This window comes from Amphiprion ocellaris, chromosome 11 (genome assembly GCF_022539595.1).
Source record: "Amphiprion ocellaris isolate individual 3 ecotype Okinawa chromosome 11, ASM2253959v1, whole genome shotgun sequence".
Lineage (NCBI taxonomy): Eukaryota > Metazoa > Chordata > Actinopteri > Pomacentridae > Amphiprion > Amphiprion ocellaris.
Genome location: NC_072776.1, coordinates 19,833,752 through 19,858,122, shown reverse-complemented (window position 1 = coordinate 19,858,122; position 24,371 = coordinate 19,833,752). Strand labels below are relative to the sequence as shown.

The window sequence follows — 24,371 nt, the reverse complement described above, 5'->3', positions numbered from 1 at the left end:
TTCCCGCCACCTGCTACATATTTAGGTCACGCAATTTGGTATCTGTACATAACAAACACATGAATGACACACACCTGTGCTCAGCGCAAGATCATTTTGTTTGTGGGTACATCTATATTAAATGGTCACATTCTATGTTGCCGTGATTTCTGATCATCAATAACTAATTAACAAATGCCGCATTTCTGACAATGCCATATGGGGGAATGAAGAGCACTTGGTGGAGAATTGTAATCTCTGTGTGCCTTTCTAGTATAGTGTATTATATCATCTGATTATTAATACTCATGCATTTATCTAAAAGCAGGACTTTACTGTTGTACTCACAAAAATCACAGAATTAATAAATTGCAAATTATTCCCAACCCAAAATTAATTCTGTCTTCATCCCTGAGAGACAACACATGTTGTTTGCATGACTACAAGCCGTCACTTGATGGGACAACACATAGTAGGCTGTTTTAAATGTAAGCGAGCAAACAACCCTGTCATTTCTCGAGTGCAGACAGACTCAAATATGCAGCTGTCTGTGTTTTGAGCCCAGCTAAACAGAATGCGCCAGTGTGAACATTTGGACTGCCAGTGCTGCGTCTATGTTAAGCTCCAGCAATATTGGTCAGTTAAAATTACAATCAATTTTTGTGACTGCAATGTGCATTCATTTACGCACACACACAGAGACTATACTGTGACTATTTGAAGCAGCATTAAGTGAAATCTTCGGAGCTGTTGTGTTTTCAAAACAGCCAGACGGAAGAGACATAAAATTCTCTCAGTTATGTTGATTTTATTGCCTGTTCATTTAAATTTAACCAACCAATAAACACTCCAGCAGTGTGACACTGCGGTAGGTATTTGTTTAGCACAGACCTGGGCATCGTACGGCCCGCGGGCCACATCCGGCCCGCCGGACGACCCTGGCTGGCCTGTATGAGGTCATTCGAAAATATTAAAAGTCAGTGCAAATATATATCATCACAATACATGCAAGCAATACGCCCGCACTGCTTTTATTTTGAAAGATCTGCTAAGTTAACGTTTTTTCGCGCGTGGTTTCCGTACTTAGCATAAGGTTTATGCTGATTGGTTTGTTGGTCAGCTTCAGCCCGGGAAGATGTCAGCTAACGGCAAAAAAAGCTTGATTCCGAATGCAGAGTTTTTAACAAGGCATGGACTTCCAAGTATTTCTTCACTGAAGTCAGAGGTAAAGCTGTGGGCTAGTTTGTGGCGAACAGATCGTGGTGCTCAAGGATTATAATCTGAATCGACATTACGAGACCAAACATGGCGGAGAAGTACAAACATTTGACTGATGCAGAGCGAGGAGGATATCTGAAGGTTTGCTAGCTAAACTGCTAAAGCAGCAATGACTTTGTTTTACCAAAGCTCACATCAAGGGATGCAGCAGTCAAGACGAGTTTTCTAATATCCTACAAAATCGCCAAAAACAGTAAACCATTCTCTGATGGAGGGTTTATAAAAGAAAGTCTGGTGGACTCTGCAGCGTTTATATGCCCGGAGAAGAAAGGAGCGTTCGTTAACGTGCCCCTTTGGAGGCGAACCGTAACGAGGCGGGTGGAGAGCATCGCCGAAAATCTGGAGCTTCAGCTGCACAACAAAGTGGACGATTTTGACGTTTTCTCCTTGGCTCTGGACGAGAGCTGTGATGTCCGTGACACAGCCCAGTTACTCATCTTTGTACGTGGACTAACAAAAACCTTTGAGATGACGGAGGAGCTGGCAGCTGTGCAGCCAATGAAGGGAACCACGACGGTGAGTGATTTCTTCATTGAGGTAAATACATGCATGAACTAGCTGGGACTAAAATGGGAGAATTTGGTTGGTGTTACTACTGATGGCTGTCCAAATTTGACAGGGAAAAATGTTGGACTTTTGAAACGGATGCAAGATAAAATGACTGAAATAAACCCAGAACAGAAACTGATATTTTTGCATTGTATTATACATCAGGAGGTGCTGTGTAAGTCAGTGCTAAAAATCAACCACGTGACTGATGTTGTAGCTAAAGTAGTTAACTTCATCAGGGCAAGAGCATTGAATTACAGACAGTTTGTTGTCTTTTTGGAGGAGATGATAGTGAACATGGTAATCTTGGTTACCAGACAGCTGTCAGATGGCTCAGCCTGGACAAGGTGCTTAAACGAGTTTGGGATCTGAGAGCAGAGATTCAAGACTTTGGCATTGTATATCATTGTGTTGTGTAATGTACTGTTTTTATTGAGATATATTGAACATTGCTCTAAGTGTAGTGGGGAGCTGTTGTCTTTCTTTATGCTTCACAGTCATCTTAATATAAATTTAGAAAAACTGACAACACCTAATAGCGTTCATGATGAACAAAAACTGACATGATAAGGCAAGTTTCAAATCTCTGCCAGCTGATGGTCATATTGTTGTGGAATAAATTCTGAGTGATGGCTTGCTTCGTTTGTAAAAACAGTGACTGCTGAAAAGTATTTAAAGCACTTGGAAAATCAGTTTCACATTTTAAGTATGTCTTTATGATAGTAAATATCTACAACTCAATAGGGAGCAATCATAGTTTGAATGAAAAACAAAATCTGTCATTAAATAGTTGTGTTCTGTGTTCCACATTTTCATTGTATCATTGTATTGTTTCCTGTACTGTTTTTATTGAGATATATATTGAGCAGAGCTTTTAAGTGTACTGGTCCGGCCCTTAACAACCGTCAAAGTTTCTCATGTGGCCCCGTATGAAAATTAATTGCCCACCCCTGTTGTAGCACATTGTGCATGTGGGTGAAACTTCTGTCTGAACACTTGTTTTTCTTTTATTTTTGTTTTGTCAAACATTTTATGTATTGAATGATGAAATAAATTTGAGCAATTAGGAATAATTTGTAATTAACGGATCATTTTATGGATTACATACAAATGTATAATACTGGACACAACAATTATTCAGGTCAAATCATTCACAACTACAAGCAAGTCGACAACCAATAAGAAAAGATAGAATCCAAAATTAGAATTCTATTTATATATATGAATTTGTATTGCCGAAATGACAATCTAATTCATTACTTGATATGCTTTACATTTCATGCTGCAACTTCCATACAAGACTGTACCCATAAACAGTACTGAGATATCAACAACAGCACATAATCTGACTGTGTCCCATTCAGATATTGGCAGAAAAATTCATACATGTGGGGTTACTCGTATCTGCCAAAGAATAATTTAGCAGAGATTTTCTTGTGCACACGTACTAAATCCGACCTACCTTGAACACTAGAAGTATTTTTCAACCCAGGCGCGTATAGTCAACAGCGCAGAGCTGTAAGTAATCCTGACATAAATGACCCATCACATTACTTACATCTGCTGTGTTAACATCTGTCTCCTATTCATCTGCAAAACCTTCCACAGGAGTCGCGTTAAAGCTTGGACACTTTTTACAGATATTCCACTCACAATCTGCTGCAATGTGACATCAAGCTTGTAAACAGACATGCTGTATCTATTCCTACTGCTTTCCAACTCTGCGCCCTTTGAGACTTGAATGCCTTTCAAAAAGAATTCCTGTATATCTAAACTCTTTGCTTTGGTCGGCATTTTTCCCAGTTACTTTCACCTCCTAATATTTTCAGTGGACTATTTTTCTACTGTTGGCCATTCTAATTCACTTTTGGCAGATTTTTATACTAATTTTGCCTTAAGCATAAACAAAGGTTTATTAAACAAAATTAATAACTTAGGTGTCACGTGGCTTTAAAAATGCTATTAGCTAATGTTTCTTTTTTTTATAGTTACGATTAATTGTGCACTAAGCCACTGTAAAGGATTCTATGGTAGTTTCACTGACTTTGATGAAAAACATTTAATAAATTACAGTTTAAAAGGCAGATTTATTATTCACAACCTACATGCACATGTTAATTATGTTCCTGATTGGTAAAACAGCAGCCCAAAAGCTTTTACATAAACTGAATAAACTGCTTAATCTATTCCACTAATCTGGATTTCAGTAGTATTTCACTGATAGTAATGTACAGTATATCAGCATTATCAGCTGTAGGTTAAATGACGCAATCCTTTCAAAAAAAACAAGACAAATGCACCAACAACAGGAGAAACCAACAGGCCCGCATAATGAATCAACATATACTAAAAGTTGAGCTAACATTTGTTAGCGTTATTAAGTGACTGACTGTAAAGTTGTTTTCAGCAGCTGTAAGTGCAGGAGTAGGCTATCAACTGTCTTGATCTTTTGCTAAAGACATATTACTGCAACAACAACTAACTCAAAAAGGTTTTCTTTGGGTGGAGATAATGTTTGTCACTTGGATTTTATCTCTGGTCCTGGCAGCTTGAGTCAGACTGGGTTAGATGGTTTGCTTCAAACCTGACAAGTGTGTTTTTCTGTTAGATTAATGACAAAAAAAAACTGACACTCAGCAGAATCATGTCTTCTGCACCAAAATGTCTGCAAAACACTCGGGGTAAACAGAGCGGCACATAAACTGCATACAGCTTGTGTGTAGATTTGAGAAATTGTTCCAGTGACTCACAACATTAACAATATATTACAAAGCACCATTACTGAGAGCAATGAAATGTGCCATTTACCCTTTGGTGGACAGTTTTAGCTGAAGTGTTTCACAGTGCCATGAGCGCACATATTTTTAGGCTAGATGACCCCTTTGGGAATCCGCACTATGACCTGACATTAACAAAACCAAACTGGCAACAATGGCTTTTCCCAGCAGCTATTGTTAGATGAATTACGAAGAAATGTTATGTGATTAGTCAGGGCATCGTGTAAGCTGACAAAAACAGCAACTCCGGTTAGTGAGAGAAAGTCTTGGTTCTTTCAAGAGTCCGTGTGAGGCGAATCTAATGCATCTTGGCAATGAATAGTGTCCATTGATTCCACCACATCAAACCCACTTCCTCTTCACAGAGCCCCTTGCATGTCTCTTCCCTGGGTGTTTTTCTGTGAGAATGTGTGCACACATCCATAGATTCTGCTCGAACAAAGGAAATTCATCTGAGATGAAAATTTATGCAACGTCCATGTCTCTTCTGGCAGTTCTGAATGAACTGACAACAGGAGAAAAATCTTGGACCTATTTAGTTGACACTGATTGGGAGAGACTGATCATTTCAGGGCATAGCAACAGTTGCTATGCTTGCGGGGTCGTGTTTACATTGACTGATGAAATAAAGATGGTGACATCAGAAACCTTCCACACAAACAAACAGAAGATGCATAGCTGACTTGACCTCAGACTCATGGTATTAAGCCAGAAATTGTGATGTGACCTGCTCTTTTCTGAGAGCACAGAGTGCCTCAGCGCACAGCGACAGCAGTATCAGTGTGAGATCTCCTGAAGAGGAATGGAGCTGTAATGTCATTTATCTACAGGCCTCTGTTAACGTTTGCTCCTAGGGAAGTACGAAATTGAGATAAAAGCTGGTGACCAATCGAGTGTCAGCCTGCCTAGTGCCTGCATGCGCTGATGACGTGCTGATAAAAGCGACGGATGAGAACACGTGCTACGTCTTCAGATCTCAGTGGCTTCATTTATCTGGGGCACTGCGTAGCATATTCATCGGCAAAGCTTGCAAACGTTACACCAAAAATCAATACACGGCTGACTGGCTTGCTCCTTTTTTATTATAGGTCTGGTCGTAAAGTTAAGTATGAGTCATTATCGGGAACAGCGTAATTTCCCAGATTTATGCCATTAATGAGGGCCTTTCAGTCTTTGGTCTCATCAGTAGCAGTCTTGTTTATGAATGGGGAGCGTGTGCAGCGATCCAAGATAGCAACATGGGGTTACACTGTGAGCCATAAACTGGGCTCTGCTACACAACCATCTCCCCCTGGGACTTATATTGTCTAATCGAGACAATGGACTTTGATCCAGTTGATTATATAACTTTAAAATATTGTTTCACACACAAAATATATTACCTTTCAACTCAGCATATGCTTCCGGTAACATATGCTGTCATTAACATAAGCTGTGCATGAAGTTTCCTATATATATATATATATATATATATATATATATATATATATATATATATATATATATATATATATATATATATATATATATATACACAGCCATTTTTCTTTTATTCAAGAGGAATTTTAATTGCTACTGTGAGCTGTTCCATCTGAATGATTTTACAGTTTGAGGTAAACACAGCAGCATATCTTTTAAGTTTTCTTGTGTTGGAATCAGAAAGAAGTGTTCTGTAAACAGATCACACACACATATGTAAAAAGGATGATTTTATCTAAGAATCCTGGCTTTCGTGACTGTTTGTTTTTTTTTTTTTTTGCAGCCATGCTGTACACAAACTGCAAATTGGCCCAAATTCAATTTTTCCTAAACCACCAAAAAAAGATTATTTCAGTGTTTTCAAAACTCCTGCACTAATACACCCACTGTAACAGTTGCTGCACAGTTTTTCTGTTTCTGTCAAAGTGATTTATGTTGGTAAACTTGCCACTTAAAAATAAGCCTAAGCAATTTTCAAAACAACAAATCCCTGACTTCTTATAAAGACAGACAGAAGCAGCCTTGTCAGTTCAAGCCACCACAACCATACATTTGGTCAGCTGAAATAAAATCTGTTGCCCAGCATCACTCCCTTGTTCATTCATTCAATCCTGCCTGTGTAATGGACACTACAGGGGTCACTCATTAGTGAGCATTAAATTAAGATTATAGATATTTATGGAGACAATGAAATGTTTGGGTCACACTACAGTATTTTATGAATGTTATATTTCTTGTTAATTTACATTTGTGAAACTGATTTTCAGCAGTAAACTCATAAAACCTACTTTCCAGGTAACTATGTGGCAATGTGTACCAAAGTAACTCTTATATGTTGAATTATGTCAAAGCACAAAAAAACTTAATTTAACATTTCAATTTCAATCAGCGAAATGTTGATGCAGGCTGCTTTTGAGATGACAGCTGAATCAGTATTGGTTTACTAACCTTGTTCCAATATTTAATCAGCTCGACTTAGAGTCAAGATGACAGCTGAATCAATCTTGATTCAGTGACAGAGCTGCACAATATATTATCGCAAGTTGTGCACGTGTATTCGTTCAGTCACAAGTAGCGCAATGTAAAGTGAGGCAAATTAAGTTAAACGCATAATGTAAGAAGAAAATTCATACAGTTCTCAAGTTCCATGAATAATCTACAAGACAAACTTACTGTATTGGATAGAACATTATATACTATGACTTAGTGGTTTTTGGATACAGAGGGGTTTTTCAACTTATTTTGCAAGAAATGGAGTTGACATGAATACTCTACATGTGCACAGCAAACTGAGTGAGGAACAGAAGGGAAGTACAAAAAAGCTAGATTTGGTTGCAAAAAGACATCAGGTGGTATGGAAATATTTCAGCTGCAGAAAAGATAACATTGACCCAAACAGGTGCTCTGTCTGTGGTGTTTTGCAACTGTTCCTCCAATTTGTTTGCTAAATTAAATCAGCACAACAAAGCTACCACAATTAGTGTTATTCAAGTAATTTGGAGAAAATTCCAGTGTTTTTGCATATTGAAATACATATAGCAGAATATGGCAACAACATTTTTTTCCAATGTCATGCCGCCTTAGTGGCAGTTATGGCTTATAATCCAACCTTTGTTCAATATCTCTGCCAGACATTTGAATTCAAATTTTATCGGATTTTGGAATGAGGTTAACTAATCAGAAAACAAACACTGTCACCATCTTAGACCTGCATCACTGTTAGTGTGGCATCTGTAAAATGCAGCACATTGCATTGTGGAACTCACTATTTTTTTGTTTATTTAAGGAGTTTTCTATCCATCCATTATCTATACACCACTGAATCCTCATTATGGTCACGGGGAGCTGGAGCCTATCTCAGCTGACGTAGGGCGAAGACATTGGAGACCCTGGACAGGTCACCAGTCCATCACAGGGCTACATATAGAGACAAACAATCATACAATTTAGACTCACCAATTAACCTCAGCATGAAAGCTAGCGTACCCAGAGAAAACCCAAGCATGAACAGGGAGAACATGCAAACTCCATGCAGAAAGATCACGGGAAGGCAGGGACGTGAACCAGGGATCTTCTAGCTGCACAGTCAAACTGCTAAACCACCGTGCAGCCCAAGAGTTTTCTAGCTTTTTATTATTTACACACTAAACACTTGGAATTTCAAATAAAATGGTGGGCAGTAAATGTTGCATGCTATATCTAAATAGGCAATGATTTCAGATGAAGTCTGTCACATGTTATTAACTGGAACTAGCTAGTTAAGCTAATGTTGCTTGAAGAATTTCTCCTCACCTGTTCTTATTTTCTCCACTATTTTCGGCATATAATGTTACAAGAAGAGAGGGTTTGAAGATACCAGTCTTTATCCAAGTACTAACTGGCGTCAAATCTAACAATATTACAGGCAATGTCAGCTCCAAACTGCTAACCTTACCCTACATTTCGTTGGCATCCAGAATAGGGGGCCAGATGAGGGAGAAAAAATGTACAGTGAAGTTGCAGGTCATGAACCTTAACCTGCAACCTCTCAAGCTACTAGACATAAGATAGTACAGTCAACAATAAGTAGCTCAGTTACTACTTCAAAGCTAGTTAGCTGCACAAGCTAACAGTTATCTATGTTAGCATAGATCAGATAAAGCTCTGGTTTCTTGGTGTTTAGTTTCAAAAAAGCCAAAAAGCGACATTTCCTCTTGAGTGTTGCTCTTGTGACATCTGTACTCTGCTTCAACATGTACACATATCCAAAGTTTGTCTGGTTTGTCATTTGTAGTTACAGATGCTCAACTATATTTGGATAATGGCTGTTTGGTAAGATAGCTGGCATTTTCCATCAAAAGAAAAGAAGAAACACAGTGAAACAACAGAAACATCACAGGACTTACCTTGAAATCACAAATGCATGTCACCATGTTCCCGATTCGTAGACACTCCCCATCAAACTTGCATGTGTTGGTGTCACACAAGAACAGATCTGTGTCCCGGTCATCAAAACCTGGAGGACCAAAGCCAACAAGAGACATCAGTGACTAAGTGTTTCTCTGTTCAGCCCTCAAGCAACTCTAACCTGAGCCCCGTTCAGGGTCGTTCATAATGAGCATCTGCCATTAGTCATGGCTCCCACAGCACAATGCACTCTTTGATCACATACTGTGCAATTTAAAAAGACAATGCTAGAGCAGTCCCTGTCCTTAGCTGCCAAAATGACAAAATAGATTTAAAAAACACCAGTCTCTAGATTCTACTGGTTGGCTGAACAAACTGTATTTCTTTCATTTGTTTTGATGATGGTGAATGGTGAAGGGAGCTGTATAATATGTCAGCCCTGAATCTCCCATATGTTCAATAGACTTGACATCTGGTGACTGCAGAGGTCGTAACATATGATTCACAGAATTTTGCTCCCTGTACAGGAACATCTGTATTCATTATGTTGCTCCGCTCATTTCTTTATGCTTTCCCTTTAACATTTGGTTGTGGACGGTAGAGCGAGGCTGACTCCCGGGGCGTTGTCCTGGAGAGCCAAACCTGGGATGATCCGATTCAGGCTGCGTTAGGGATCTCAAATGACTCCAACAAAGCATCCAGAATCAAATCAGAGAGTCACATGGGCATGAGACTGTAGACTGAGCTCAAGGCTATTAGTCTACCTGAACTGATTGCTTACAAAAAGCCACCATGTATTGAAGGCTTTTTGCAAAGTACCTTGGTCTACATTCAACCCAGATTCCAGCTGACAAAGATGGAAATTTCACTGTTAAGGCAAGAATCTCTTTAACTTGTTCCAAAGAGGCCTGTTTACTTTGGTATTATAATCTCATTCATGCAAAGGTAAAAGAAGCAAAGATGATGTGTTTTTTATAGGTTTGCTGCAAACAAAAAGTCAAATTGCTGCAGATAAAGAAGACATTTGTGCACAGGCCACTGTCAATCTAATTTATGACAAGCAAAACAATTCCAGCAGCATTCGATTCTATAGACTATTTTGGAATAAAATCCTATCACTGAATTTAATAACAAAAAAAATCCAACTGAAGGGATCTTACTACACCTTGTTTTAGTTGCAGTCTCTCTGAAAGAGACATTTAGGCATTTTCTGATTCTCACATTATATGTTGTGTATATTCACAGAACAAAGTGTAAAAATCTAATATTATCATGCCTTTATAAAAACTGTTATATGGTGCATATATGAGCCTATCACATATCGCCAAAAATGATCTGATATGCAAAATGAAATTGTATTCCAGTGCTTTCATGAGCGACAGACTGCTCATTATGACACTAGCTGTTTATAAATCAAGTTTACTACATTTTTGTTGTAAAAATCCTTTTATTAGGTATTCATAACATTTGATTTCTAGAGACGTGTACTGTCTTTTTAAACAATAATTTGACTGTTATGTTTTAAAGTGGCAATGATTGAATTTTTTAAAATCACAATCTATCATTTACGATAAAAATTAAAAACGACAACTGACTGCTTGCAGTAAATCTTCAACTCCCATTTGCTATTTAGAGTTTGAACTCATTTTTAGGTATCCAGCCTACTACTCACTGCTCTTCATGGTATTTTTTTTTCCCTTCAGGCACCTGTTTCGGGAAAATCTCCTCTAAAAACCCCACTCTACTCTACCTGGTCAGCTCTAAACAGCAGATATTTAGCACCCAGCTGCTGAATATAGTGCAGGATTTAGTGGCTGTGAATCAGATATTTCCCTTAGGAGTTGGCAGAGACCAAACCAAACCTAAAAGAGAATGAATACTGGACTTTAATGCAGCAGATTGACACAAACACCACTACATGTACATTATAATGGTGTTGTGTAGCAGCTGGATAATTAAGCAACTTTTTAATTTCACCCTGTCAACTTAAAAGATGGTGTGAACAATTTGTTTCCATTTTCCCTGAATGGCAAAAACAATTGCTGTTGAGAATTCCCGAATTCTTGCTTAAATATACTATATTAGCCTTATCAGTCAATTTATCTGCCTGTTCACTAATGTGATGACTAGTAATTACGCAGTTATGACCACTAGATCGGTTTATGTAATCGGTTTTATCCAATGCATGAAGTTACAACTAATAAGAGAACATATTAGGAAAAGAATTCTTACAATTTTAGTTTCAGAAGAAAGAACAAGTAAATTAACAAAAAGACAATTGTGGAATTACAGTGTTCAGATTACCTTAAGAGCTTCTTAAACTTGGTAGGAAGATGTAACCATGCCTCACAGTAATTACACTAATGTGCAACCAAAATTTACATTTAAAAGGAAACACATTTTCTCCCCAAAAGGGAAGACTGATACCACGGGAAATGCTTCTACTTTAAAAGAGCCACAGAGTCTGAGTCAGGAGGTGGAGGCATAGGTCCGTGACAGGACTTTCACCCGGGAGACTGAGGTTTTCATCCCATGTGGTACCATTATTCTTTGAATTAAGTTTCGCTTTTTACTTGCTGTTTAGTCAGATTTAGGCAGTAAAAGGGGTTAAAATATGACCCTTTCATGACATTTGAAGCTTTTCCTCAGTGTTCCAGGTTACCAGGGTGAAGAGTCCCATCCTAACTCTCTGATTTACTGAAAAGGAGTGACAGTAAAGCAATGAAATAAATGGCAAACTGGTGTGAGATATGTGATATGTCACAAACAAACATTATCCAAGAGAAAATATGCTTCCCTCGAAAAGTAATTGAGAATGAGGTTTAGTTGTAAAGGAAGATCAGCAAACAGGGATGGAAGTTGCATTCTTGGCAGCTTTCAGGCTTAGTAGTTTTAGGCATTTAAAAAATGTTTAATGAAGCATTAAATAAGACAATACAGTAAGTCAAGAAGAGGCTCAAGTCCAGAGGGCATGATAAAATTGGAATTTAAAGTTCAGATAGAACATCAAAGATGCTGATCTTTGATGTTCACAGAAGAACAGTATGGATTTTGTCCCTGTGTTTGTCTCAGTTCATGCTTTGCTGCCTAGGGGAAATAGTTTTAACTATGCAGAAAGCTAGGCATGGAAAGTTCGACAGTTGTTATATTTAGACAAGATTGAAATCATGCGTGCTTTCTGAAAGGGATAAACCTTTTAGAGGGTAGAAGTTATTCAATTTAAATACTTAACTAGATGGTTTTGGATTGAAGACATCTCTGATTTGAGTGCTTAAGGGACCTCACACAGACATTGTCTCCTGGCAAACCCTCCGACTACCCCTCCATCAGACTTAACCAAGGTTTCACTACCATTCAAATAGTTGCATTCAAACCACTAAGAAATAAGCAGATACAAAGCACCACAAACAAAACAGCTAATAGTAAAATAAAAAGTCAGAGTTTAAACCACGACCATTTCCACATTGACGAAAAAGGACTCTCTGTATCCACCCCTATATCTTTAATCTCCAAAACTGTTCAAACACCATTGATACAAAACCTCGCAAGAGCTCTATTCAGATAAAACATCTAATGACACTCACATTGAGCCCTAGGAAAAGTTTGCCATTTACCCTTGTAGAAACTTTGACAGGCAAATTTTATCACAAAGAAAGAAAGAAAATAGAAATATTCTCAATGTCCTTAGCTTTGCCATGCACATTGCAAGCCAAATATTTTCCCGTGCTGTTTTCTATTCATAGCATCGAGATTTGTATTGTAATGGACACTTAGATACAGCACCTTCTGTAACCTAACTGTAATAACCAATGTCCCCTTCCACTTCTAAAAGCCCTCCTTGGCATGGAACAACCTATTAGGTGATAATACCCCATGGAAGAGAAGCCCATGCTAAAATGAACCTGCTATTTGCCATGGTCCTGAATGACCATAAAGTGTAAGCTGTCTATGCAAATATACAATCATCGAGCCAAGAACAATGACATGAGAGGTCTCAACGTTTGGAGTGCACGGATGGAACAAAGCCCTTAGCCCGAAGAGGGCCATATGAGGCAGCCTGGAAAGCTACAAAAAATTGGCACCCACGCAACTGGCATGTTGATGATACTCACTGGAGAGAAGCATTGTTGTGATGACAGCCATAATACTGGCTACATGTATACAAACGATTGGAAAATATCAGATCCTTTTCAGGCCAACTAGTAGCCTTTTTGTAAGATAGGAAATGTTTTTTTCGTTGTGAGTGTGTATGTGAAATCACTCCAAACTACTAATTTCATAGTTCGATATTTTGGCATTTTTTCAAGCTTGCCTGGGCAGCAGGACAAAGAAAAAAATAGGTAACTGTTGTTACATGAAAGGAAAAAGAAAATACGACTCCTCCACATGCCATTAAGCTGTCTTCTTTACTACGAAACAGATGTGCCGCTTGGACATCTTCAGGAGCCAGGAAGCAAGAGGAACATATCTATCACTTGTAAACAATAACTTAGAGGGATTCATTATTGCTGGAGACATTCTTATTGTCTTATGAACAACAGTGCAATCAAGACTCACAGATGAAGACACTTTGTCTACATTGTAATTACAAAGAATGTTTCTGTGAATGGTTCACAAGTGACATATCAGCCTTTTCTATGGCTGTAAATGTCTGATGCTCAGAATGAATCGAGACTAAAACAGAACAGAATAATATGTCTCATGATGATCACTTTTGAGAAATAAGGCCCCACAGTGTGAAGACTTTAAATAATAAACTGCACAAATTGTAATTAATCTTAAAACAATCATTGGCTGTGAGCAAGATTTTCACACTGGTACAATTTAATTTCTCATATGTAAAGATGTATTACACGGTAATAAATGGCCTACACTCACTCTGACATGCGGTTCGTTAGAAGTTGGTTCTCATCATCCCAGAAACACATGTTTTTAACCATGAAAGAAATTTGGCCTTTACTGCAGTCCGACTCTCCCGCGGCAGCTGGTTTGAGTTCTAACATCTGAGTGCATATGTTTGGAAGACATCAGCATCAATATGGGAAAAATGAGGTGTCAGTGAAATTTGGCAAACGTTACTGGAGAGAAAACACTAATTTGAACATATTATTTTGTAAAAAGAAAAGCGTGTGTAATAAGAAAAATATGAAGCAAATGTTACAAAACACTTTTCATCCAGCACAAGGGCTTGGAACAAACATCATCATGTCTATAATCACCTCAACTAATAACATATAAATCTACTACAGTTATCTGTAGCTCAACAGTGTTTTCATGGAATAAATTTCCAATATTAAATAAGTCTTAATGAGTCAACAAATTCTTATGAAGTTATGTAGCATTATGTACAGTGCTCTGACCTTACTATAACTGTGTAATACTACACAGATTCAAAATCAGGGGCAGACAGTTCCTTAAACTGAGACTGGATTTTGAAAAAAAAAATCCCAAAAAACTCTGTATCGGTTACAGCAATATTCCATGAAAAATCAGCTTCCAGGTAGAATATTCATTTACCACATTAACAATGTCTAGTTTTGATTCATTTAATATCATCTTCATTGAAAAAAAAAAGTTTTTCTTTCAAAAATAAGGACATTTCTGAGTGACCCCAAACTTTTGTACGGTAGTGTATTAAGCTGTCAAAAGGACACGGAACAGGCAAGGGTTAGAAAAAAATAACGACTGTATACAGAAGCTACACATAGCACCCATGTCATCACCCATTAGTTTTACCATTTTAAAGCCTCAAGTTTGGAATTTCATCATCATCATCATCCTTTTAGTCTTCTGAAACTGGACATAGGTGAGGGGTTAAGGTGACTGAGAACTTACCCACAGTAGCCACACCCTACAGCATTCTCTGCTTTATTGTCTATTTTACTGTAAATAGGACAATCATTTACAAAATGAACATCACACTGTATCAGAGGGGGCTTTAGAGTAGCAATTGAGACCTTTAAACTCATTAAGAAAATGTTTACTGAGGTAATAAATCAAGTGAATAGTAGGGACACTTTGTCGCAGACTTCACTGCAATTAGATTCTTTTCTTGCAACCAGTGTAGTCACCTCCTGCTGGATTTTATAAAAGGTTTAAGTTACCTCCACACTGGTGTCGCTTTTGAGACCTGGCAGCTACTCTATATTAACCCTACTATTACCTTTAAATTTACTAACATCTTTTATCCGTGGGTTCAATTTGACTCAAGCAATTTAAACCTCCAGCAAATTCTTATTATTAAAATTGTTCCCCAGGTTTATGTGTCAGGTACTTTGTCTTTTTGTTGACTACCTAAATAGCCTGTTCAATAAAACAACCCCCACCCACTCCCCTCACACATCCAGAATACCTGGTACTGGACTACGGAGAAATTTGCAAATCACAATAAAATCTCACTGACTGACCTAAAATTAGAAAAAGATATCTTTTTTGTGTTTTAATTGATTTATATTATTTCAAAGTATATATTTTTGTGTTATCTATAACATTTGGAATGAAAAACAATTTCTGTTATCAAGAATAGTAACATGTATTATGTTCAGGGTCAATTTGACTCCCAGGAAAAACACAATTTCAAAAAGTTTAGGGCACTAAAGCGTTGAAGAAGATTAGAAAATTGCATTGTTATAGTGACCTCAATATCATCCAAAACAACCAAAACAAAATTGTGTAAAACGTTTATATTTCTTGTATGTTTTCTACAGCTAAAAGCAAATTGACCCCAAAGAATGATGATGTGTACAACATCCGTATAGGACATTGAAGAAAAATCATCACTTTCATTTTATGTTTACCCAGTTGTCCCCATTAGATTAGGAAAAGTCATTAAATATGAAGAAAAAATATGATGTCAGTCATAGGGTTAAGTGTAGTCTACTGCAGCAATACACTGAGGTGTAGTGTTTAGACCAGGGGTGTCAAACTCATTTTTGTTCAGGGGCCACCTGTAGCCCAATGTGAGCTCAAGGGGGCCAGACCAGGAAAATCATAACATAATAACCGATAAATAATGACAACTAAAAAAACATTCCCTTTGTTTTAGCTTTAAAAATTACAATTCTGAAAATATTTATGTTTAATGAAATATCTTTTTACAAAACATTATGAACAACCTGAAATATCTCAAGACAAATTAGTGAAATTTCAACAATATTACGCTTCAGTTTATCATTTGTGTATCACAACTTACAGATCACAGCGTATCGACAGAAGTACAAAAATTCAGTCACAGGTATCTGGAACTGAACTATACAGTATTTTACTTTTTGATCAAAAATACGTCTCAAGAGCTACAAATTCTTTTAAATTTACATTAATATAAACATTGGTGTAGTAATCCTAACCAATGTGTAAAATATATACAGAAAAACTACATTAAAGTTGTGGCAGCACGGGACAAATTTAAAATAGCAGTTGCTTTTATTGGAAAAATTGCAGTTAATGTCGTCTGTAATTTCTCCACTTTGCCATATGTTTGACACCACTGGTCTAGAGTAGCCAGCATTAGCTCACAATAATGTGCTACTTAAGCTAAAGAACATTTAAGCTCTAATGAGCTAGTGGATGTGATCTCATGCTGTGATGCTTCGCTTAACAGTGTAAAGTTTGCTATCACATATCAGGCAGTGATACTTCAGCAACTACTGGCAAGTGTAAAAAAAATCCACTACATGAACTCATGTGCAAGGATCAGCTCACTACTAAGTTGACTCTTGTCCAAATAAAGACAGAAAGATGAATGTTTCACATGACAGCGCTGGGTATGAAAGCTAGCACTGTTTCTCTTCCTTTTAGGGAAACTGTGGATTGCATGTCCAGAAGTAGCACAAGTCTTTTCCATGACGAAAAAAGACTAAAAACGAAGACTAAAAATTCCTCTGACGCACAGCCACATATCCCACATCGCTCTAAGCAAACCTCAAACAAAACAAAAAATAGAGGATTCGTTTTTCAAAGCACAGTTACTATGAATTTTTAAGTTGCCATTCAATAAGTAGTCTGTGATTTAACCTACGAGTCACACTTTAATACATTTAATAGACTCTTTTAATGGAACAACTCCAGCTCGAACATCATCAGCATTACAAAAAGGAACTGTGGGGAGGGCAGTGACGGCAGACAGTGGAAGCAGCAGGTGTTCCTGTGCAACAATGATACTATATGATAAATAATTCCATGACATTAAATATGAAATTCACAATGATCTGAGCTGTCATTGCTCACTGTGCACCTTCAAGGTTTTATCACAAGGCGTACTGCCTCTTACTGTGTTTTCAAGGCCGTCTTCCGGGCCATCAAGTGTCAGGGTGCTGGTTGTGCTCACAGCCCTGGTTGCACCGTGTCACAGACCTGGAAAACTTATACTTCCTGCACCTGCCCTGCCGTTCCAGGAGGAGATTACAGTGAGCTGAATAATTAACGAAAACAAGCTGGCAAACATCAAATATTGAAAAGGTAATGTTTATATGCTAACGATTAAGATGGCAAGCGAAGCACTTACTTGTCTATAAGAGAGAGCTTGTCAGCCAAATGCATCTCCTCCTACCTACCTGGAATTTCACTACACTAAGAGGAACAAGGAGACCTCCCCCTGCTTTAAGCATTGGGCTGATCAATAATTAAGTAGGTTAAATTAATAATGAAGGCTGAACAACCACAGTGGTGAGACATCCTCTCTTGACCCCTTTCATGCTGGGGGCTTTTTTAATATGTATCTTTGCAACAGGTTTTCAAATGTTTCTCATGAAGGGAGTTACAGTTCAACTCTCATTATGTCAGGTTGACAAAAGGCACTGCAGCTCCAAACAATAAAAGATACTCAAATTATTATAAGAGCGGCTTACTTTAATTACAGCAAGTCTTGAAAAGTGTTTTTTTCACATGGGAAAATAAAAACAATTTCAGCTAAACAACTTTCAAAAACTCCCTTAATGCAGCCAATTGCCAATTAGTAACTTTAGATCCCTTTTTGATTAAACCGTGCCAGCACTGCCTTCTCTGATAATTCATTTTCCATTACCGTTTACTGTCAGAGGTGTAGACATGCATGCAAGCAAAGTACTTTTGACCGCTGCCTTGACAAATCTTGGGAGCAGATGGCCAATTCTCTCCAGACTAATTCACTCCACTTGATGGGATTTACAGGAGGCTTTGCATATTCTACACTTCTGCCTGTCACTTCAACTATCAAAGCATCACAGGGACTTTCGGAGTTAACAATGGCTGGGGCATTCACTGAAGAAGGGATTGTGGCTTCTTTACAGAAATTTCCCGGCAGGGGATGTAAAGTATATCATGGGGTGATTAAACTGTGACCAGACATTCATGCAGTGCCACCATTACAATGCGGTAATCTGTGATAAAGATAAAACTGAATTGTACTGGCTGTACTTGTTTTTAATATGGATGAATATGGCCAAAAGATGTAAACTGCCTGTTGGCAAAAGTCTGCCTGTGTGTCTAATAATGACAGCACAGACTTTGCTCATTTATTTAAATAATACTTGCCAAAAAAAAAATTACAGGCGAAATGCCACCAATGGTTTGATTGTGATAATTACACAAAATACTGAAAACACAGTTAACTGTGCTGGATGAATATGAAAACCTGCCCAATGTGTTTGAATAGAGTTGACTTCTCTGGGTCCACGTGCAGAGAAACTTGGAAGTAGGATCAGCATCTGAGCTCCTGTAAGGTAAATTAGCACTTAGCCCACCACCTTACTTATTGTTTAAAAGAGACTTGAAGTTGCAGTCATCCATTTTTAATATTACAATAGCTCGAAAGACCATGAGGATGTGAAAAGTATCACCCATCCATCCATTAACCATACACCGCTTAATCCTCATTAGGGTAGCGGGGGTCTGGAGTCTATCCCAGCAGATTTAGGGTGAAGGCAGGGGGCAGATCAGAAAGATCTTCTAACTGCAAGGCGAAAGTGCAAATGTTTTAGCTCATTCTTTTGACTCCACTGTTTTGGCTCCTATCTGGGCAGCTGTGTACAACAATAAATCTACAGTAACCGTAAGCTATGTGTCCAGAGTCACATGACAGACTGAGTTAGCGGAGCAGCAGTTATAATGCTCAGTATTTCCCTAGATTCTGAACCAGAACTAAAGGAGTGTGGACATGTGGACACTGGACTTAAGGTTGCTTTAGGAAGTATTTTAAACCCCTTACTTTTTGGACACTTTATTGTGTTGTAGATTTTATTTACCTTTATTTAACCAGGAAGTCCCATTGAGATCAGAGATCTCTTTTACAAGGGAGACCTGGCCAGTCATACAAAATTGAACAAGTAATATAAAACAGATACATAATACACGAATAAACAATAAACAGTAAAACAATAAAACAGATTGACAGCTATTCAAGGACAGTGACCTCTGAGGCTTAATCTTAAATGGCTATAATTGCCATTTTGCCCATGTGTTGGCAAATTTACATTTACTTTAGATGGGACTAAAACTCCACTCGCTTGAATGAAAGCTCCATCAAACCGATTGTGCCACCACATCTTACTCTCACAGTGGACTTGGTTTCTCTTTATCGTACCTTCTCTGGATGAAAAGATGTGTAAGTGGCTAAAGTCTACTGTGACATGGCACAAGGAGGAGCTACAGAAGTCTAGTTTCCTCTCAGAACACTTGACAATATGGACATGCAGTATGTTGAAATGTTAGTATGTTTTTTTTCTCTATGATGGCAAAAAAATAAATTAATTAAAATACTGTCAATCTTAGTTTTAAGACATATTTGAAGTTTGATTCACCTGGCTTCATAGGTAAAGACATGCACTACTGTTCAAAAGTTTGGGGTCACTTAGAAATGTCCTTTTTTTTAAGAAAAGCAGTTTTTCAATGAAGATAACATTAAATGAATTAGAAATACAGTCTAGACATTGTTAATGTAGTAAATGACTATTCTAGCTGGAAACAGCTGACTTTTAATGGAATATCTACATAGGGGTACAGAGGAACATTTCCAGCAACCATCACTCCTGTTCTAATGCTACATTGTGTTAATCATGTTGAAAGGCTAATTGATGATTAGAAAACCCTTGTGCAGTTATGTTAGCACATGAATAAAAGTGTGAGTTTTCATGGAAAACATGAAATTGCCTGAGTGACCCCAAACTGTTGAACGGTAGTATAGCTTTGTGTCGTCTGTGTATTAATAGAAATATATGCAATGATTTTAATAGTATGAAAAGTATCAGTGGAACTCCATACTCACTTTTGTGTGCATAGCAGTCATCACAAACTATGAGCAAACTAAAAACCAAAAAGAAAGATTTTTTTCTAGGGTTTCATATAATATTTAGATGACAACCTTATTTTCACACACTAAGAATGAGATCCTTGGACTGGCTAGTTCATAATGCAGCAGTAGGCATACATACAAATCAATAGAAAATTGACATCCTCTTTGATCAAACTGGCCCTTTTCACAGCAGTATTTATGACTTACCATAGCAATAAAAAATCCCTTTAAAGTCCTTTTAATTGCCTTAACAATGTCGCAGCTCTACCTTTTCAGGCGTCCTAGAAAGTCATGACAGTGTGACAGGGAGCCTGCACAATACAGCACTAGAAACTGAAGCAGCTAAACGGAACTCAGCCATCATTCATTTTATTATTTACGCCCGTTCCTTGCCTACCGTGACATGTCACCATGTCTAACTTTTCATTTTCTCTAACATTACTCCTTCAATATGGCAGCAAGTGACAAAAGCCTTTCACGGCTCAGTCGTCATTTTTCAGTCTCGGTACGTACGTGGAGATTACAGATTCTCCTGCCCCCTGAAAAATAGCTCAAATATCATTAATTTGAAAAACAGCAGAATGTCAAGCATATAGAAGACTACTCTTTTCTGGTACAGGACCCACAAGATTGTTTTCATAAATCCTGACTAGTGCAACTTTAGATTTATACCAATGACATGCCAAGTCTGTCTCTGCACTGAACAGATTCAGTTAGTGTGAGGATCATTTCGGGACTGTGCCTCCTCACTGGCAGTTCTTTAAGCCATCCACAGATGCAAAGCAAACAAACGGCAATCTTTGTCTAACCGAGCTGTTTTTTCAACTTCACATTTTATCCCACTGAACAAAATCTTATTCAGTACTTGTTGAAAGGCAGCACTGATTGAACTGGTACCTTCTCTTCCTCACTCTTCTGCTTGTGTCCCAGCGCTGAAGTGACACCAAACTCATTAACAAAGTGTCTTGTGTTGTGCTGTTAGAGTACATTATATACAGAAAGGAGTGAATAATTAATCCCAGGGCAATTATTGTGAGATTTTTATTATTAATAATCTTACTGTTATTATTATTATTTGAAGGGCATTATCTGCTTTATGGTGGACTATATCAACAACTACGTCACTGTCATATACCCTATTAATTCTAATTGATGCTGGGTGCATGTGTGTGTGTGTGTGTGTGTGTGTCTCTCTGTGTGTGTGTCTGCAGCAGTGTTCTCAGCATATGCACTTAAGCCTCCTCAAGGCGTGTTGGATAAAAGCCTTCGCCGAAATGCATATGAGAGTGTCAGGAAGTGGAGAGGCAGGGAAGCATGTATTTGGACAGGATGTATGCCATTATCAGTCATTATAAGACGCGCAAATCATCACCATCACCATCAGCAGCTGCAGCACAAACCCATCCTCTGGTTCAACACAACGTATACTGTGGTAAGGAGCTTATCTGAGGAGAATCTGACTCGATGTGCGATCAACTGACAGCTAAATCACAGGACAGTAACGCATTCAAACAGATGAGCTCCTTTATCACTGCTCTGCTGTGGATTCTTGGAGGGAAAACTCAAAAATAGCGACCGTTCCTTTAAACTGAACACAACTACAGTTCAATAGGAAGAATGCTATCATTGAAAACTCACCGAATATTACAATTCCACACATGTAAATACCACAGATGCTGAGAGTAGTGACAGCAATCTTCCAGAGGTTAAAGTAATAAAAGATATTTCTCATTTGGTCTTATTTGTGTGTGTTTAATTAAGCCAGACTTAATTAGCCTATTATCATAATCAAATTCATTTAAAAAAAAACTTTGATCTCCAAATTAAGCTCCTCTGACAGGACGGTTTTGCCTGCGGAAAGTCAAATGCGAAATTATCACAGATCGTTTTTTAATATCCTACCTGTCACCATATAAAGCATTTCTCATGATGTCTGTAATATATCATCTTTTTATTTAGCTGTCACCCGCTGATGCTCCTTCCCAGTCATGACTCCACGCTTATGCCTGCCTGTTACGAGCCATGATATCAATACTGCTGCTGCCCATGAGTGTGTGGAATCGGCTTGGAGCTATTTTAAGGGTTCAGACTTGGACAGGCGGCAGGGGAAATATATGGCGGCACAGTCGGCTGCTTTACAAAGGGGAGGCGAGGCGCTGTGCTCTGCAGCCCGCTCCGCTTCTTTTATCGTTTTGGGCACCGCGGACAGAAAACAAGTTTACAGCTCAGTGGCCTATAAAAGAAACGACTGCGTTTTTATTCAAAGTAACACTTGATTAAACAACTGGCATGCGAAATAAGCCCATAAAAGCAGATTCTTAATGTCCCGCTGCGATGGAGGGAATTTGCTGAATTAAAGTTAATGCCCAATCTGAGCTGAATAATAAACCGGAGAATTTTTACGCACCAATTTCGACTTGACGCTTGCGCTCCAAACTAACAGTTAAGGTGGCGCACGTCCCGTTATTTATTCTGGGGACAAGTCTTCACTGTCACCTCCTGCTCTGCCACTCGTTAAAAATGATCCTTAAATGTTGCTGTTTCCACTTGGTGTCGGATCGAAACCATCGACCCCTCTCTCGCTTGCCAGGTGACAGGATCTGCGCTGCACGCTCTGCTGCACGCTCCAACTGAACTCAATACACATCGAGCAACACCATAAAAAAAAAAACAAAAAAAAAAAAACTCCTCTCTCATCATGGGGCTTTGCAGTCCTCTGCAGCCCGAGCGCTCCGCCAGCAGCACAGAGCCCGGGCACGGCTGGCCGCAGGATACAGCAAAAAAAGAAGACCTCACCTAAACTTTGATGCTGCTCGGTGTTGACGTGACGGACTTACATGACCCTAACTTGGACAATAGGTGCGCGTCCAGATAAACGCATTATGAAACAGAGCCAGAGGCAAGGCGGCAACTTAATGAAATGACTCTCACCGGAGCAGTTCCAGCCGGTCGGCGTCTGGCAGTCGCTGAGTGAGGAAGGGAAGGCGCGCAGCTGCTCCACAGGTAAAGTGGCGAGAAACGAGACGAGGGTGATCCGGAGCCAGCCTCCCGCTGTCCCGCTCCACTGGCGCAGCCGTCGGGGCTCCTCGAGCTGTGCCTGCGCCACCACGGACAGACCCATGTCTCACTGGCCCCGACCGCACAGGCGAGGTGGGAAAGCGACGCAGACGCGCACCGACAACTCCAATCCCGACAGGTTCAGCGGGGCGCCTAGAGACCAACAGCGGACCATTTTCCGAGCGAGACCGTGCGCCCCATGTAGCAGTGCCCCGGTGTAGACTGACCAAATGGGTTCCGCCCGATCCAAGGAGGGAGGCTGCTGCAATAATAGTAATAATAATAATAAAAAAAAAAAAGCAGGAGGAGGACTCGGGTTGAAACTGCCGAGAGGGTTGGTGAGCGATGGAGGAGGTTATGTGGGATGAAAAAAGTTAGCGATGCAAGCGAGAAGACTTGCGAGCAGGAGAGGATGCTCGAGGATGAGGAGAGGGGAGAAAAGATGGGAAAGAATTTTTAAAAAAGGAGGGGGTGACACTAAAGGAGGTCGTAAAACTGTAAAAACTGAGAAGATGCAGCCAGAGTATCCCACAGGCAGGGTTTGGAGACGACGGCAGTTGTGAAATAGTATCCACGGGTGAAACGAGCTGCGGTCCTCCCGTTTACTTTGTATGTGCGCTGCGTTCAGAGTCGCGGCGAGTTGGTGTTTGTCTTTCTCTCGCTGTGGCTCTCTCACCAGCAGCTGGTTATGATCACGTGGAGTATGATGCGAGGAGGAAGGGGGCGCCCCTCAGTAACTATTAGAATATCTTACTGGTGGAGTAGGCAAAGGAGAGGAATAATGATAGAAGGATTTTGAAAAATAAATGAAAGAAAAGAAAAAACAAAGGATGAAGATAGAAAAGAAAAACTGAGAGCTCCAGGCTGAGTCCCATCAGCTGGTGATGACAACTCCATGGATAGGCAGTATAAAAAGCAGGATACACTGCCTTTATAATTGGCCAGGAGCATTTAAAAAGTCTGCAGGAATCGATTCGTCCAGCCTGGTCAGGGATAATTGCTCCACTTTGAAACGACACTGACGCTATTCCTAGGTCTCTGCCTGCAGGCAATCCAAAGAAACCTCAATATTATTTTGGATATAAGCTACTGCTGTCAGG

General features: G+C 39.0%; 1 protein-coding gene across 1 annotated transcript in view; it reads right to left on the bottom strand.

Annotated features, from left to right (window-relative positions):
- Positions 1-23,935, bottom strand: part of tmeff2a (transmembrane protein with EGF-like and two follistatin-like domains 2a) — a 152,699-nt gene extending 128,764 nt beyond the window's left edge. Inside the window, exons 1-2 of the mRNA XM_055015400.1 lie at positions 23,146-23,935; positions 8,948-9,057 (exon numbers count right to left, since the gene is read on the bottom strand). Coding sequence (XP_054871375.1) covers positions 8,948-9,057; positions 23,146-23,335 — 300 coding nt within the window. The 5' untranslated portion in view covers positions 23,336-23,935. The remainder of the gene's footprint in view (positions 1-8,947; positions 9,058-23,145) is intronic.
- Between the last annotated feature and the right edge of the window lie 436 nt (positions 23,936-24,371).